General features: G+C 51.0%; 1 protein-coding gene across 1 annotated transcript; it reads right to left on the reverse strand.

Annotated features, from left to right (window-relative positions):
• Nucleotides 1-2,084: 2,084 nt before the first annotated feature.
• On the reverse strand, nt 2,085-13,079 carry nbr1b (NBR1 autophagy cargo receptor b). The gene is given in 24 exon segments (XM_030089777.1): nt 2,085-2,723; nt 2,959-3,052; nt 3,176-3,254; nt 3,333-3,403; nt 3,579-3,794; nt 3,899-4,082; nt 4,149-4,430; nt 4,513-4,683; nt 4,764-4,874; nt 4,948-5,023; nt 5,325-5,441; nt 5,550-5,735; nt 5,817-5,900; nt 8,236-8,395; nt 8,478-8,684; nt 8,775-8,900; nt 9,796-9,920; nt 9,922-10,050; nt 10,130-10,207; nt 10,300-10,488; nt 10,780-10,802; nt 10,894-10,912; nt 11,224-11,286; nt 12,947-13,079. Coding segments are annotated over 24 exon segments (3,066 nt in total). The 5' UTR covers nt 13,049-13,079; the 3' UTR covers nt 2,085-2,549.
• Between the last annotated feature and the right edge of the window lie 1,871 nt (nt 13,080-14,950).

Consider the following 14,950-nt stretch of genomic DNA (forward strand, 5'->3'; position numbering starts at 1 on the left):
CTTTAAATTCTATTTTCCATGCTTGATGTGTTATTTAAGAAAATTTTGGTCTGGATCAGTGACTTCTTCATTTTTAAAAAAAAATTAAATCAGTCTTGAATTTGTCAAAACCTTCTATAAATTAATTTTTGTGTTTATTCTTGGGAATAAGTAACTTCAAGTAATCGTCCACGTCTGAGTAGTAAAAAGCCTGAAAAATACAGAATATCTGGATGTTTTTGGAAGGAAAACTGAGCTAATTCAATTTTGAAGAGCAGATGAAAATTAAAACTATTAAAGTTGTGAACTGAAGCAGCTAAATGGAGATGAAGAGAAAGAAAAAAAATGATCAAAACAGTTTTTCTAGTGTTCCCCTTAATGTGATCTTATGCTTTTTCTGACCGGAAACGAAGAACTACGAGAGTTGGATACAGTAAAAGAGAATGAAATGACAAACCAACAACCAGTTGCTGCTTTATTCGATCATTTGTTGGACCTTCAGAGTTCAAACCAAAAACCCGACTGGGAAATCAACCCGGAGCGTTTCTGTTAAAGGAAAACATCGACACGAACACAGCAGAGCGAGTCCAAGCACCACACGAGAGAGAAGCCAGAAGATACGAGAACATCAACACATCCTGGTTTTTTCTTCTTCTTTTCTGAACATCCTTCAAACGATTCAAGGAAAAAAAAAACAAAACAAAACAACACCTGAAAGGATCCGACACATTTCACACTGTACACACTTCTACTGTGCTCTGATAAAGGGGAAGAAATGAAGCGTTCACCTCCTGTTTCACACACCGAAAAGCTTTTCTGTACATTTAAAACGGCGGCGTCTCTTTACAGTTGCGGTTTGGTCGACGGCGACGTTCCCGTCGCTCATTCACATTCTTCACCGTGACGACGTTCGCGTTCGTTCACTCCTTAAGACTCCCTGGAATAAATACGAGTGGATTAAAAATAATAATAAAAAAAAAAGGAAATGAAGACTTCAGCTGCTACGAATTCAGCAGAGTTTGAATGATTAGCTTGAGGCTCCGCCCCCACCCCGCCCCCGCCCCGCCCATCCGCCACGTCTTCGTCTCGGGTGTAAAGTGCAACGTCTTTGGTCGTTTCAGGCCGACGTGGCTTCAGCGGCTGTTTCAGGATCGTTTTGGTCTCGCTGGCTTCAGGGAAACACGTCAGCTTGAAGCGCGAACCGGCTAAAATCACACGTTGAGCTAGCGAATCGCAATTTACTGAAAACACAACAAGAGTCAGTCAAATAAGACATTTGTGTTGGTGAGAGTGTGTTATGGTGGGGTCACGGCGGGGTCACGGTGACGGTGCTGTAGGTGTCAACGCCAGTAAGAATTAACACGAGCAAAGGAGAGATTCAATAAAACAACTAAACATCGAATAAAATCCATCCGTTCTCTTTTTTCACACATCCTAACTTCTTCCTTTCAGACTTGAAGACTGAACGTTTATCTTTATTTTCAGTGTTTCACCACAAACGGCGCCTCTGGAATGACGGCGTTCACCTGGACCTGGCCGTCCACCTCCTGCTGTCGCTTTCACTGCTGCTTAGCGAACACGCGCCGCGCTGGAGGCTCTTAAAGGGACTCGGGTTCAGATCTGCAGCCAGACTTCAACGTGACGCGGCGTTGAACCTCGTCGTGTGCAGCCGGAAGGAGAATCAGCAGCTGGAAACACTCCGAGGAGAAGCTAACGGGCTAGCGAGCTAACGGGCTAGCGCGTTCGGAAAAACACAGGAGTGACGTGAATTTAAGACGGCCAGCAGCAGGAGGGGTCCAGGTCCCGTACATGGTCCCGGAAGCTGCGGAGGGGGACGCTCCTGCAGCAGCTTCAGCTCCAGTGACTCCAACTAAGACAGGAAAACAACAACAAAACACAAGTGGAGGCCGCCGCACGGCGTCGAGCGCAGTGCGCCACGCTCACGGTTCTCTGCAGCAGCGGAACCTTCAGAACCAGAGGAGTGGCAGATCTCACAAACCAGCCCGAGAACCCGACCAGCTCCGCTTCAAATCTGAAAAAACCCAACTTAGTAGAACTACAGTCAGCTGACGGCCAAGATTTGGAATTTTCAGTCATTTTTTTTCTAAGCTGGCTGCAAAGTCTGGAATCATTATCGTCTCAGTTCATCACAATATGAATTTGACATTAACGACGTCTTCTTTTTCAACGTTTGGGAGCAGCTAGAGTTCACTGCCTGGAGGAAAAACCCTCCCCGGAGGGAAATCAGACCGGGCATCTTCATGTTGGGGGAGGTTTAGGGCGGAGACACTCCCCGACTTCCAGCTATAATCTATGAGCAGACAAGCTATCATGAGCTATCATATCGGATCGGATCGGATCGGATCGGATCGGATCCCGTCTAACTCGCTTCCATCAGAGCGCAGAACGAACAGGAGAGTTTTTATGTCGCCGTCAAGCCGATCGATCATCAGAGCTGATCCGGCTCAGGCTGGTTTGTGAGGAAGTCTGCTGCACGGCGGCGAGGAGACGGCGCTGGAGGAGGGTGAGGAGGGTGGGGGTGGGTGGGGTGGGGGGGACTCCGGCCCCGCTCAGTAGCGGGTGGAGTACCAGTCGTTGTCGGTCATCTGCACCAGCTCGTTGACCACGTCCAGCAGGTTGTAGTTGTGTTTCTTGAGGAGCCGCTGGTTCAGCGGCCGGTCGCCGAAGCCCATCTCCACCAGCACCGCCATCATGGTGTCCTGGGTGGAGGCGTCCACCGGGGGCTGCGGGGGGGGGGCCACACACACCATCAGGAAAACACACACCACCGAGGAAACACCGTCACCCGACCTGCACGCTTCACTGAGACATGGCCAGGTGTACGAGCTGACCAGTCGTGTGTGTGTGTGTGTGTGTGTGTGTGTGTGTGTGTGTGTGTGTGTGTGTGTGTGTGTGTGTGTGTGTGTGTGTGTGTGTGTGTGTGAGACGAGGTGCAGGCCGGGTGGAGCAGCGGCTGACCTGGGTGGGGCCTTGTCCCGTGAACAGAGCCTTGTAGGCGGAGGCGGCCACAGACAGAGCTCCTTTCACCAGACCGCTGGTGATCCCGGGGTGCCTGGGGGGGGCGAGGGGGGGCAACAGCACGCTCAGGGTCAATTCCCTCATGATTACAGAGAAAACAGATGGGAATTGTGTGTGTGTGTGTGTGTGTGTGTGTGTGTGTGTGTGAGAGAGAGACCTGGGGTCCTCGGGGTTGCCCTCCTCTGTATCCTCGGTCACTTCGGCCTCGTCTGTCTGAGTCTGCTCAGCTCCAGATTCTGAATGAAGACAACAATAAATCATCTCACACTCACACACACATACACACTCGCACACTCACACACTCTCTCTCTTACCCTCCTGGGTCTGGTAGAGCTCAGAGTTCTCTGCTCCGTCTTCAGCTTCCGTTTCTCTGCTGCTTTCCAGGCTGCAACAACAAGAAAGACTCATTTTACTTTAAATCTACAGACTAAAACTGGAGTTTATAAAACTCAAGGATCACAAACAGCCAGCGACACATGAGAGGATGAATAAACTCCCAGAATGCCCCTCAGTTCGATGGCCATGCTGGATTCATCAGGCAGTAGTGAAAGTGACAGCACCTGTTGGTGAGGACGATTTGGGGCGGGGCCACCACCTCGGGCGTCAGCGGCTCGTCGTCCAGCGTCTGAGACGTGCACAGCATGTCGTTGGCGCTGCTGGCTTCCGACAGCTCGGCGCCCGGCGCCGGATCGCCCTCGGCGGCGGCGGGGGAGGAGGGGGGCTCGGGGTCTGTGGGGGTCTTGGCCGGGACGTCTCCGGGCTGGGACAGGGCAGAGCTGGAGGACAGGAGCACAGCGTGAGGGGAGGAGGCGGGACGGCGGTGAGCCGAGGCGGGACGGCGGCGGGACGGCGGCGAGCCGAGGCAGGAAGCCCCTCCCACCTGTACATGGACTCGCCCAGCGGGCGGGTGGTGTCGAAGCAGTCCGGCAGGATGATGATGTAGTCCTCGGAGGAGGTGGAGGAGGAGCGGCTCCTCGCCGCCTCCGCCTTGTCGCCGCCCTCCGCCGACTCCGTAAGCCCCGCCTCCACGCAGATGCTCTTCATGCGAGTGTCCTCCGCCTCCCCTGTGGACGGATCGGTCAGTACCGTCCCCGGGTCTCAGCGTGTGGACGCCCCGGTCCTGGAGTTACCTGTGGCGCCCCTGGAGGCGGCGGGCAGCAGGGTGGGGGCGGAGCTGGGGGCGGAGCTGGGGCCGGGCCCCGGGGCCACGGCCACGGAGAGAGGGGCGGGCAGCGAGGCCTTCAGGGGGGACGGCAGCGAGGCCTTGAGGGCGGCCGGCGGCTTCAGGGGGCTGGACGAGCCGTCCTCCGCCTTCAGGGTCTTACTCTTCACACTGGAGGACGAGGACGAGGACGAGGAGGACGAGGGGGACGGGGAGGGGGAGGAGCCGCCCGGGGCCGCCGCACGCACCACTGCGAACATTCAAACAAGGGGCTAGATGGAGAACTCCGCCCACGTGCCCCGAAGCAGAGCTCACAGCTGGGCGGTCCTTACCTGCGCCCGGCCGGGGCCCCCGCAGGGGGGCGTGGTCAGGGGCCTCCTCCAGGGTCATGGACCGGATCACCGTCTCGCACACAAACTGCGTGCCGTTGATGTCGTCGTCGCCCTCTTCCTGAGCCGGGACTCCGCCCCCTTCAGCAGCAGGCCCCGCCCCATGGGGGACGTCTGAGGACCAGAGAGGAGCCGGGTTAACGTCTCCGGCTGGACGTGAGGCTGAAGCGTGCCGGGAGCGGAGCGCCGGTTACCCATGATGCTGGTGATGGCCTCCGTCTCCTCCTGGATCAGGCCCAGAGACGGGCTGCTCTTGTCCAGCGCCGGGCCGTCTTGAGGCAGGGGGGACATGCAGGGGGTCATGTCTGAGGACGGACACAGGAAGTGACTCGTCTGGGGTGAGAAATGCGCCGAAAGCTTTGCTGGAACTCGTCCTACCGGCAGGAGTGTTGTTGGGGACGCTCTCCAGCTCCTGGACGATGTTGATGTCCAGCAGCTCGAAGGACAGGAGGTCCTGAAGAGACAACAAGCAGACAGGGACAGAACTGGATGAACGCCGATTTAATAAGATCCTGTCAAAGAGGAAAAAACATGCAGTGTAGGAAATAATCAGTCAAAACTGCAGAAAAACAAACAAAAGAAGAAGAAATATCAAATATAACCAATAAAAGTCATGGCGGGCCAGCTGGAGATGTGTCTCCTTAACATCTGCTGATTGAAACTTCCTTTTCAAACACACGTTATCAAGGTTCAAAATGTTTCATTTTAAATATTACATTTCTGAGTCTGCAGTGAGTTTTATTCTGAAGGCCTACCTGTGCCGTGAGCAGGTCCACAGAGGGGATGTAGTACTCTTCCTGGTCCACCGACATGAGAGGCTGCTCCTGGGAGGCCGGGCAGGTTTTCCTGTCCTTCCCCACCGGGTTCTTCCCCTGCAGAGTCCAGAACGTCAGCAATACGTCCACGAAGGAAGGAATCGGGACGAATTTAACTGTATTGATACAGTACTTCACGCCGCGCCGGCTGCTGGCGTCTCGTACCTGCGGCGTGACGCACGGCGACACCAGGATCCCGTCGGCCATCATGGGGGCCGGAGCCAGAGGGTCGACCACGATGCTGCACCACACCCGGGGGCCGAACTGCTCGCCGGCGTGCGCCAGCCGCCAGTGGGAGGTGTAGGAGCCCTCCACGGACGGGGCGCACAGCGCCACGCTCACGATGCCCACCTGGAGGGACGCGGCAGGACGGCGCACCGCGGTTCAACCAGCGAATAAAGACCAGATCCAACAAAGGGTCCGGCAGCTCACCTGGCCGGGCTGCAGGAAGGGCACTGACACCTCTCTCCAGCGGTCCCCGGACCCCACCGCCAGGTTCCCCCACATGAACTTCAGCTGCAGGGACCAAACCGCCAGTTAGCGTGAAACTCTGAGGAACCAGGCTACTGAGGAGAGCTGGGAGAGGAGACCACACCACTACACACCCACTGGAGGACGGCCATTTTATCTGTTTTAACAGTTTAAAGTGTTTGGTTTTGCTGTTTTGACGGTTTTAACACTTTTAGATGTTCGATTCAACCTTTTTACAAGATTAAGATGGTTGTTTTTACTATTTGAAATGCTCTTTTTGTGTGTTTTAGCATTTTTAAATGTTCATTTATTCTGTTTTAGCAGTTTTTAATGCTCGTGTGAACTGTATCAACAGTTTTAAATGTTCCTTCTATCTAAACTTAGCTGTTTTAAATGTTTGTTTGAACTATTTTAACTAGGGGTGTCCTCAGATATTCGACGATTTGTTGGAAGGGGCCTGATTCGACCGCCAATCATACAGTCGAAGCATCGCAAAATGTGGTTATTAAACGAGGACCATTCCATTCCAGCTGTATGGGGGTGCTGAATGACTGGTTTTACATAGAATTGCTTGTTTTTTTCCAAATAAACGTGATATAAAGCCTATTTGATATACATGTTAGCCTACCAGATGTACTGTGGAAAAATTTACTTAACTTGTAGTTTTATTCAATATTCTATCTATTTAGAGTTTGTGAATGAACCACCATGGTGAATGGCACAGTCCCATTTTGCGCAGAGCTCCATCACAGAGCAGCATCTCGGTGGTGATTTGGCTTAAAGCTGCTGTAGGCAGGATTTTGCTAGTCAATGCTAATTTTTCTGTGTTTTCTTTGGATTAAATGTTAGAGTATCCACTGATAATCCTTTAGGAGTGTAGCATAACTGCACTACCGCGAGGACGCAGCATTTCCATCTGTCTCTGTTCTGAGCTGAAAAGGAATCTTGACAGCTCCAGGTATCTTTGACCAATCAGAAGAGCCCCTGAGGCTCTAACCGTGATTGGTCGAGGGGCATTCGTCGCACGTTCTTGTGGGAGGAGCTTAACTTGGGCTTAAGGGTGTGATGTCAGAGAAAACAGGACAGGATTGGCTGTGCTGGGTTTCAAATCGCCATCTTGCTTAGGTAACCCTAAGCAAGATGGCGGAGATGCTGAATCCTGCCTACAGCACCTTTAACTTTAAAAGGCTCACAACGTCTGGGAAAAAAAACACCAGAAAAAGTCAAAGATGATCCAAAAAAAGCCAAATGCAAGTTGTGTCAGCAGCTCCTTTCTTATCGCTCCACAACAACTAACAGCTTTCCACCTTAAACAGGTCAGTAGCCAGATAATTGGGTGTATGAAAGATGTTTCTGTCACTCACTTTTCAATTTTAATGCTGACTTTTATTTTGTTTAATTGTAATATTTTAGGTTATTATATTATTTTTTTAAAATTTATCTAAATTTTTTCTATTTAATTTAGTGGGTTTTTTTTTTTTTTTGCATGGATGTTGCCCTGCGAAACAGACCGACACAGCGCAATTAAGCCTATTTCATTTAATTTGAGCAGATAATGTGAGAAATTGTTAAGCCAAAAAAACTGAGCTTGTCTGCAGAGATTATAGATATAAATAAATAACATGCTTTAGCCCTTTTGTTAGAGGTGGGTTTGGTTCTGGTCATTTGAACTTCATTTGTTTGATGTTTAAAGTTACGACACTTTGTTCCAGTCTGTGTTTCAGTGTGTAGGAAAAAAATAAGTGTTGTTTTACCTGGCTGAGCTGTTTTTTATTATTATTATTATTATTATTACTGCAACATTTTGCTGTAGCCTATATTCAAATGATTCTTAAAAAAAAAAAAAAGACGACAGATTCGATTACCAGTCGACGATCAGCAGGATCGGACGAATCAGATTCGACTCTGTAAATTCTTAGTCGGGGACGCCTCTAATTTTAACAGTTTGAGATGTTTGAAGCGGCTGTGTTTAAACCTTTAGAGGTCTGTTTCAACTGTTTTGAGAGCTTTCAGATGCTGCTCTATACCATGTAGGCAGATCCATTTGTTCATCTGCACAGTTTTAACCATTCTAGCCCTGAGCAAACCTCATTGTTTTCAGTCTTTTATCAGTTTTTTCACATTTTAAATCACAAAGCTTTGTTAAAAATCTACACTTAGATATTTTAGAGGCTCTATAAGCAGCTGTTTGAGCTCCTGTTACTCTTATCACAGCCTTTCCTGGATTTCTCTCCACATAAACACTGAAGGAAAACTCGCCTTTCGGCAGTAACGATAAAGGAATGTAACTGTTTTTCTTTAAAGGCCCTTTTAGTAAAGATATTCTATTTAAATAAGCACTGCAGCGTCTGATTGGGCGGTCGGGGCCACGCCTCTCCACCTTGGTGTCGGCGCTCCAGCCGATGGTTCCGGTGTTCCTCATCTTCCAGTACTTGATGAACTTGGTCCCGGGCCGCAGGCGGGTGCCGTCGGGAAGGTTCTCGTCCAGGAAGACCGCCGTCATGGCGGGGACCACCAGGGGGCAGGGCCGCTTGGGACGCCTGCGGGGAGAGAGGGCGGCCGTTAGAGCGGCGGCGGGTCGCACGGCACGGTGGCGGCGGCGGCGGCGGTGGAGCGCCGTACTCGGGGCTGCTGTGCTGCGTGGCCCGCGGCTGCAGCAGCACGGGGGAGGAGCTCCCGTCCCGGTGGGAGGAGCTCCACTGGATGCCCCGCCTCTCCATCCGCAGCTGCTTGCGGATCTCTTTGACCTCGGCCTTCAGGAGGCGCTTCTCCGCCTTCAGCCGCTGCTTCTCCGCCTTCCGGAAGCTCCGGTCGCCCCGCCGGTAGAACCTGAGCGGACACAGCGGGTCACACACACACACACACACACCTCACCCGCCGGGAGGCGGAGAACACGTGGAGGCGGCGCGCCGGTGGTACCTGCTGTGGTCCGGGGCCGGGGAGCCGTGCTCCGGGATGGACAGGGGGGTTCTGGCTCGCACCAGGTTGTGACTGGGGTCATGAGAGAAGCTGCAGGGCTCACACAGCGTGCAGGAGGTGCACACACTGACACACACACACGCACGCACATAATAACTCTAATTAGTAAAACATGTTTTAATAATATAATAAATGAGTGAATATTAGGGCTGGGCACGTTAACCTACTGCTTCCTTAAAGCCGACAAATATTTTCATCAGGCGTTAACGCCCCCCACCCCCTCCCACCCCCCCAACGCCCTCCCCACACACACACAGAGCTGAGCATCAAAGAAGCACACATGGCTGCAGTGCTTTCTGCAGTGACACACGGTCCATTCCTCATTGTTTGTCATGATGAACTCGGCCGAATTATCAGAAAAATCAGGAGGAAAAGGCTGCTATGAGGCTCAAACTGAAATGAGGAGCGCAGATATGACAAAAATGAAAGTGAAACTTAAATCGCGTCTTTTGCCGGCTCGACGGTTCGAGGAGCTGAAAACACGCAAAATAAAGCAAATTTCCCTTCAACACACAATCTGTCTTAATGAGGCACGATTCGGTTTGACTGAATTCATCCTGTCTTCTCTGTCTGAGGGTCAGAGAGAGAATGAAGTCTGAGGAAGTGTGCCTCCTAACAAACTTTGTTTTTCATCTGCTCTGCTCTTACTGGTGTGCGTGTGTGTGTGTATGTGTGTGTGTGCGTGTGTTGGGGGGGTCAGGGTGGCTGGAAGCAGGATGATCATTACAGAGTACTTTTGAATTCATTGTTGTATTTTGCACATAATGCGATTAATCGCGATTAATTGCAGAAAAATTATGCGAATAACCGCGATTAAGAAATGGAATCGTTGCCCAGCACTAGTTTTTAAATAAATAACTAAATATATAAATCATATTTTTCCTGAATCTTAGATTTTTTTCCCCCGGATCCCCCGGACCCCCCCAGATCCCCCGGACCCCCCCCGGACCCCGGCCCTCACCTGCACTGGTAGCCCCCGCCGGTGGTCTGGCCCCTGCAGGAGGAGCAGGGCGGGGTGGAGGAGGATGGAGCCCCGGGCAGCGTGGAGGAGGACACCTCAGGCACCTGCTGGGTCTCGCCCCCCCCCCGCCGCCTCCCCTCTACCTGCCCCCGCGCCCCCCGCCCCTCCCGCCCCCGCCGGCTTGTGGATGCAGCACTGTCCGGAGAACTCCCTGCAGATCTTCTCCACCGCCTCGCGCACCACCTGGTCCTTGAACTGAGAGGGAGGGGGAGGAGCGCCGTCAGCGGGGGGGGGGGGGGACGAGGACGAGGGGGGACCCGGTGGGTCCGCTCACCTTCTCCATGTAGGACGTGAACCAGGCCGGAGGAGTCTTGTCTTCTTCTTTCGTCCCCTTCACTTCCTTCATGATCACCTGATCAGCAGAGGAGCAGAGCGCTGACTGCATCAAGCGGTTATCAGCGAAAGATTAACTTACAACTCAGAGTTAGAAGGTCCGAGTCCCACCATGCCTTGCTCCGGCACCGCCGCCTGCACCTTCCGGCTGACCACCTGGGCCAGGGCGGGGCAGTGCTGCGGCGGCCGGAAGCCCCTCTTGGGCTCCGCCCCGCTGGCCTTGGTGGTGTTGACCCTCGCCGGCTGCCCCCGGGTCTCGTACACGTTCATGTGCAGCCGGTTGCCCTGCCGAGCGGCACTCTGGGAAACCAGGCCAGTCGAGTCATGACAAACACAGCAGACACCTTCCCAAAGCGCTGCGGCGCAAACTCACATCGACACAGGTCAAGACTCTCAGGTTCACAAACAATGAGTTCAAACATTTTGTCTGCGACGTTTTGGGTTGAGCTGCAGCACGTCACAGAATGATGGACTGTTGTTTATACACTGTAATTCTACACAACAACGTCTGAAAACAGCAGAATTCCCATCATGCATCGGTCACCCGCTCACCGCGGGCTCAGCTAAAACAGAGGGGGTTGAAATGCTCACCTTCAGCGCCTCCTCGTATTCCACTGGAAGAGAAGCAGGAGCAGCCTTTACTTTCAGCCTCGCGATCGAACTGACATCTAAACGGCCGAGTTTGACATTCGGATGTTGGCTTACCTTGACTGTTGATGGAGACCTGCGAGACAGAAATGACAGGACGTTAAAACGTGGACCAATCGTGGTTAATCTTATTTAACGGGAACGTCCTTCCTTCATTTCTCGTTCGGGTGTGACTAACAGAAGCCATAAAAATACTTCAGAGATGAATGATTAACTCAAACACGGCTCTTCTGCTGCAGGTAAGTCTGCGCGGCGTCCCTCAGGGTTCTGTCCTGGGTCCTCTTGGGTTTCCTCTCTCTACGCCTGCCCAGCCTCAGCTGGACGGGTTCTAAAGAGAACCGTCTGTGTGGTTGTGGAAGGAGGGCGGCCGGACGCCGGTTCTCTCACCTCCTCGTTCTCCTCGTCGAAGTAGGTGAGCTGAAGGCTGCAGAGGCTGAAGGCCCGCTTCACCTGCGGAGAGAAGCCAGAGGAGGGCGGTGAGCGATCCGGAACCCGCCGATCGATGGGCGGCGGGGAAGGTGACCTCCGATTAAACACGCCTCAGAGAGAGCGAGCGGGCCGGCGGCGTTCCGGAGCTCTCTGCATTATTCATCAGTCCCATCGGACGGACGCCCCGGCCCAGAACCAGCAGCACTCAGGGAAATGAACCAGGACCCGGCGGACGAAGAGGCGGAGCTATAAATCCACCGCCGGAGTCCCACGCTACAAACCTCACCGTCACGGAGCGAGACCTACGCCAAGCGGAGCTCATTTCCCATCAGCCCACAGAACCCATAAAGAGCGCCGACAGTCTGCTGTCGTATATCTGTTAGGAAGTCATTAGGGTTCCCTCTGTGAGGCGTTCACTGAACACACACACACACACACACACACACACACACACACACACACACACACACACACACACACACACACACACACACACACACACACACACACGTCTGGCTTCAGTTCTGAATCTGACCAAATTTTGTTCCGATCTCCCTCATCATGTTTGACTGGATCTCAAACCTTCCCACAATGCATTGCAGATCAGACGATGGGAACCTTCTCACAGTAGAGAAAGCAGAACTCCAGAAATCATATGTTCTATTAATGTGTCGTCATTTTAGGTACGAATTGTGAAACATTTTCCAGAAACACACTTTTTCTAAGCTTCCACAAGACGCAACAACAGCGGAAAAGTTTGAAGCTTGGATGTAAAAGTCGTCGGTCTCTGACCGCTGAACTGAAATGAGCTCAGCACCGAGTTCTGGACCTTTGTGTTCAGATTAGGAGCAGTGCTGCTGGACTCGGCTGAGCCGCCACGAGACGAGCGTCAGGGTATACCACCTCAACACGAGCATCCCTCAGTCCAGCAGGAAGTGGGCCTGCAGCCCCAACTGAGGGTGAAGAAAACCCAGAGTGAAGAACCTGGAGGAGGGATCCAACCTCACAGGATGGAAGGTCTGTTAGTCTAGTCTAGATTTCAGAGATCCCATTCAGTCTGATAGCGATCAATACATTCTGACAGAAGGACTGGAGGTGTGTGTGCGTGTGCGTGTGTGTGTGTGTGTGTGTGTGTGTGTTAAAACACTTAATGCGTCCTAGAAACAGATCAGATTCAAAACACTGGCTGCTGTTCCCTTCAGAGGATGGAGCTATTAGTCAGAATGTGAGTCTGAATAGCAGGTGTGGTGACCGGACGGCCGAAACAAGACTGGGCCTGACACACACACACACACACACACACACACACACACACACACACACACACACACACACACACACACACACACACACACACCGAAACTGTCAGCTTGACTGAGGAGTGTTTCTGACACATCGAGGTGAAGCCAGGCCACAGAACCCTCAGTCCGTCTGATCAGCTCTACACCACATCCTGGACGGCCCGGCCCGGACCGGCCCGGACCGGACCGGACCGGAACCGAGTCCTCCCCCCTCACACAGCGCTCCTCTAGCGGCCAACGCGGAACCCTGTCCCCGGTGTAACGCCCCCCGTCCCCGGCGCCTGTGTTCTGCCCCCGGTGTAATGCCCCCGGTCGCCGGTTCCCCCGGTCCCCGGTGCCCGGTGCCCGGTGCGGTCGGGCCCGCTGCTCCTCGGTCTTACCATGGCCTCCATCGACTCCCAGCTCTTCGTCTCGGATCCCGACAGGAGGAAATTCTTGGAATTTCCCCTGAAATTGACCTTCAGGTTGATGTAGAAGTCCATGGCGTCCCGCGTGACCCCGCCGCGCCTCGGCGCGTGTTAAACTCGACGCTCGGGACGGATATTCGGGTCAATCTGACCGATTCCGTGACTTTAATCCGACGGGATGAGGCGGATTCTGTGTTTACATCAGCGCCGAAGCCACGCCCACTCCATATCACGTGTTTCCGCATTCTGCTCACCGGAGCAGCTGCTGCCGCCCAGCGGCCGCCAGCGGTACTGCAACAGGCTTCACATCAGGAAACCAGATTCTTCATGAGTCAATTCATTTTTCTTTTATGTCGTTATTTTTCCCCTGTGTAACTTTTTGTGCTTTCTTTCTTAAGAAACATGGAATCTATGAATAAAATACATAAAAAGCCAGCAATAAATGATGTTTAAACTCCTTTGATATCGCTGAAACATCACTGAAACATGAAGAAAACCTGTGTATTAAAATGGAAGTGTTGGAGGCAAATCAGTTAAACTGAAAGTTTATTACTCTTTCTAAGACTATATGAAAGCTAAAGTGAACCGAGTTTCCTCAAAGATGTCAAAATATGCACGCAGAAGGTCATCTGAAGGGCAGACTGATGGGAGGAGAACCTGGACGATGGGACCTTCACAATGTTTTGAAGAAAATACTTCAGAGTCTTTCAGCTGTTTGTTAAATTCTTGATGACTGAAATGAGGAATTGTGTTTTTCTGCTATGTTTTGAGGTCAGATGTGTCGGCTGAGAACCTGCGGCAACAAGAACAAGTTCAAGTACATGACTATTCTCAAAAAATGATAAAGAATAATTTAAATAAACTGCGTTAAAGGCTGATTTAACACATTATATACTCACAATTAAAAGTGTTACAGTTCTAATGGATAATTTAACTCCTTTAACTAACTAACTAGCTAACTAACTAACTAACTCAAGACAGGAGTAATATCTGTTCCTGAGACTTTATTTGTCCCACATGGAGGAATCTGGACATCACAGAGAATTTTGAAGAATCATAAATATCAAAATATTAATATAAATAATTCTTCAAACAAATTTACAGTAAAGCATTTTACTGTTTAATTAAAAAGATCAGTCAAAACACTCACACTATTTTAAATAGATTATTTCAGGGACTTTTTGCTGTTGTTTTAATTCTTCCAATTGCAAATTTGAAGACAGAATTAATAAAGTTGCTTCCTGTTTTCCCATGATGCACCAGACCTGCAGGTCCTGAACCACCTGAACCTCGTGCAGGAGCAGGTTGGCGTGTGTGATCACACACACACTCTCACACACACCAGAGCGGGGCGGTTCAGGCGGAGGAACCGAACTTTACAGGTGAAAACTTCTCCGGGTGAGTTTTAAGAACTGCTCCTCCTCCGTGTTTCAGTTTGTTAAAAGCTTCATTTTGTGGATGTTTGATGAATCGATGTGAAGAAACTGATGAAACTCCTCGTTAACTCCTTTAATGATGAGCTTAATTAGACTGAACTCTCACTGACCCGGTTCACCAGGCTCAAACGCTTTTATTCCTGTTTTACTGATTTATCAGACTATTTTTGGTTAAGAATGTCCAAAAAATGAATAAGTAAATAAGAAAACCTTAGCCTTTCTTGCTGTATATTTATTTTTTTCCTCAGTAAAATTATATTTTCCAGGATTTATTAATTCATTTATTTTTTGTTAATCTGTACATAAATCAGCCTCTGTTATCAGAATCACCTTGAATGAAGCTGCTGGATCCCAGCTGCTCCTCCTTGGAGTAAATTCTCAGTCATTAACTGGAAACGTGTGAAGTTTCCCATGACTGTAAAGGAAAAATGCAGAACGTTTCATTTAAAGTGTATCATGTGGCAGCAGCATGTAGATGAACCTGATGAGTTCATGTGTGTGTTGGTTAGAGAAGATCAATTTTGTTCATCTTTTTTTTTTT

This window comes from Salarias fasciatus, chromosome 4 (genome assembly GCF_902148845.1).
Source record: "Salarias fasciatus chromosome 4, fSalaFa1.1, whole genome shotgun sequence".
In the NCBI taxonomy this organism is placed as follows: domain Eukaryota; kingdom Metazoa; phylum Chordata; class Actinopteri; order Blenniiformes; family Blenniidae; genus Salarias; species Salarias fasciatus.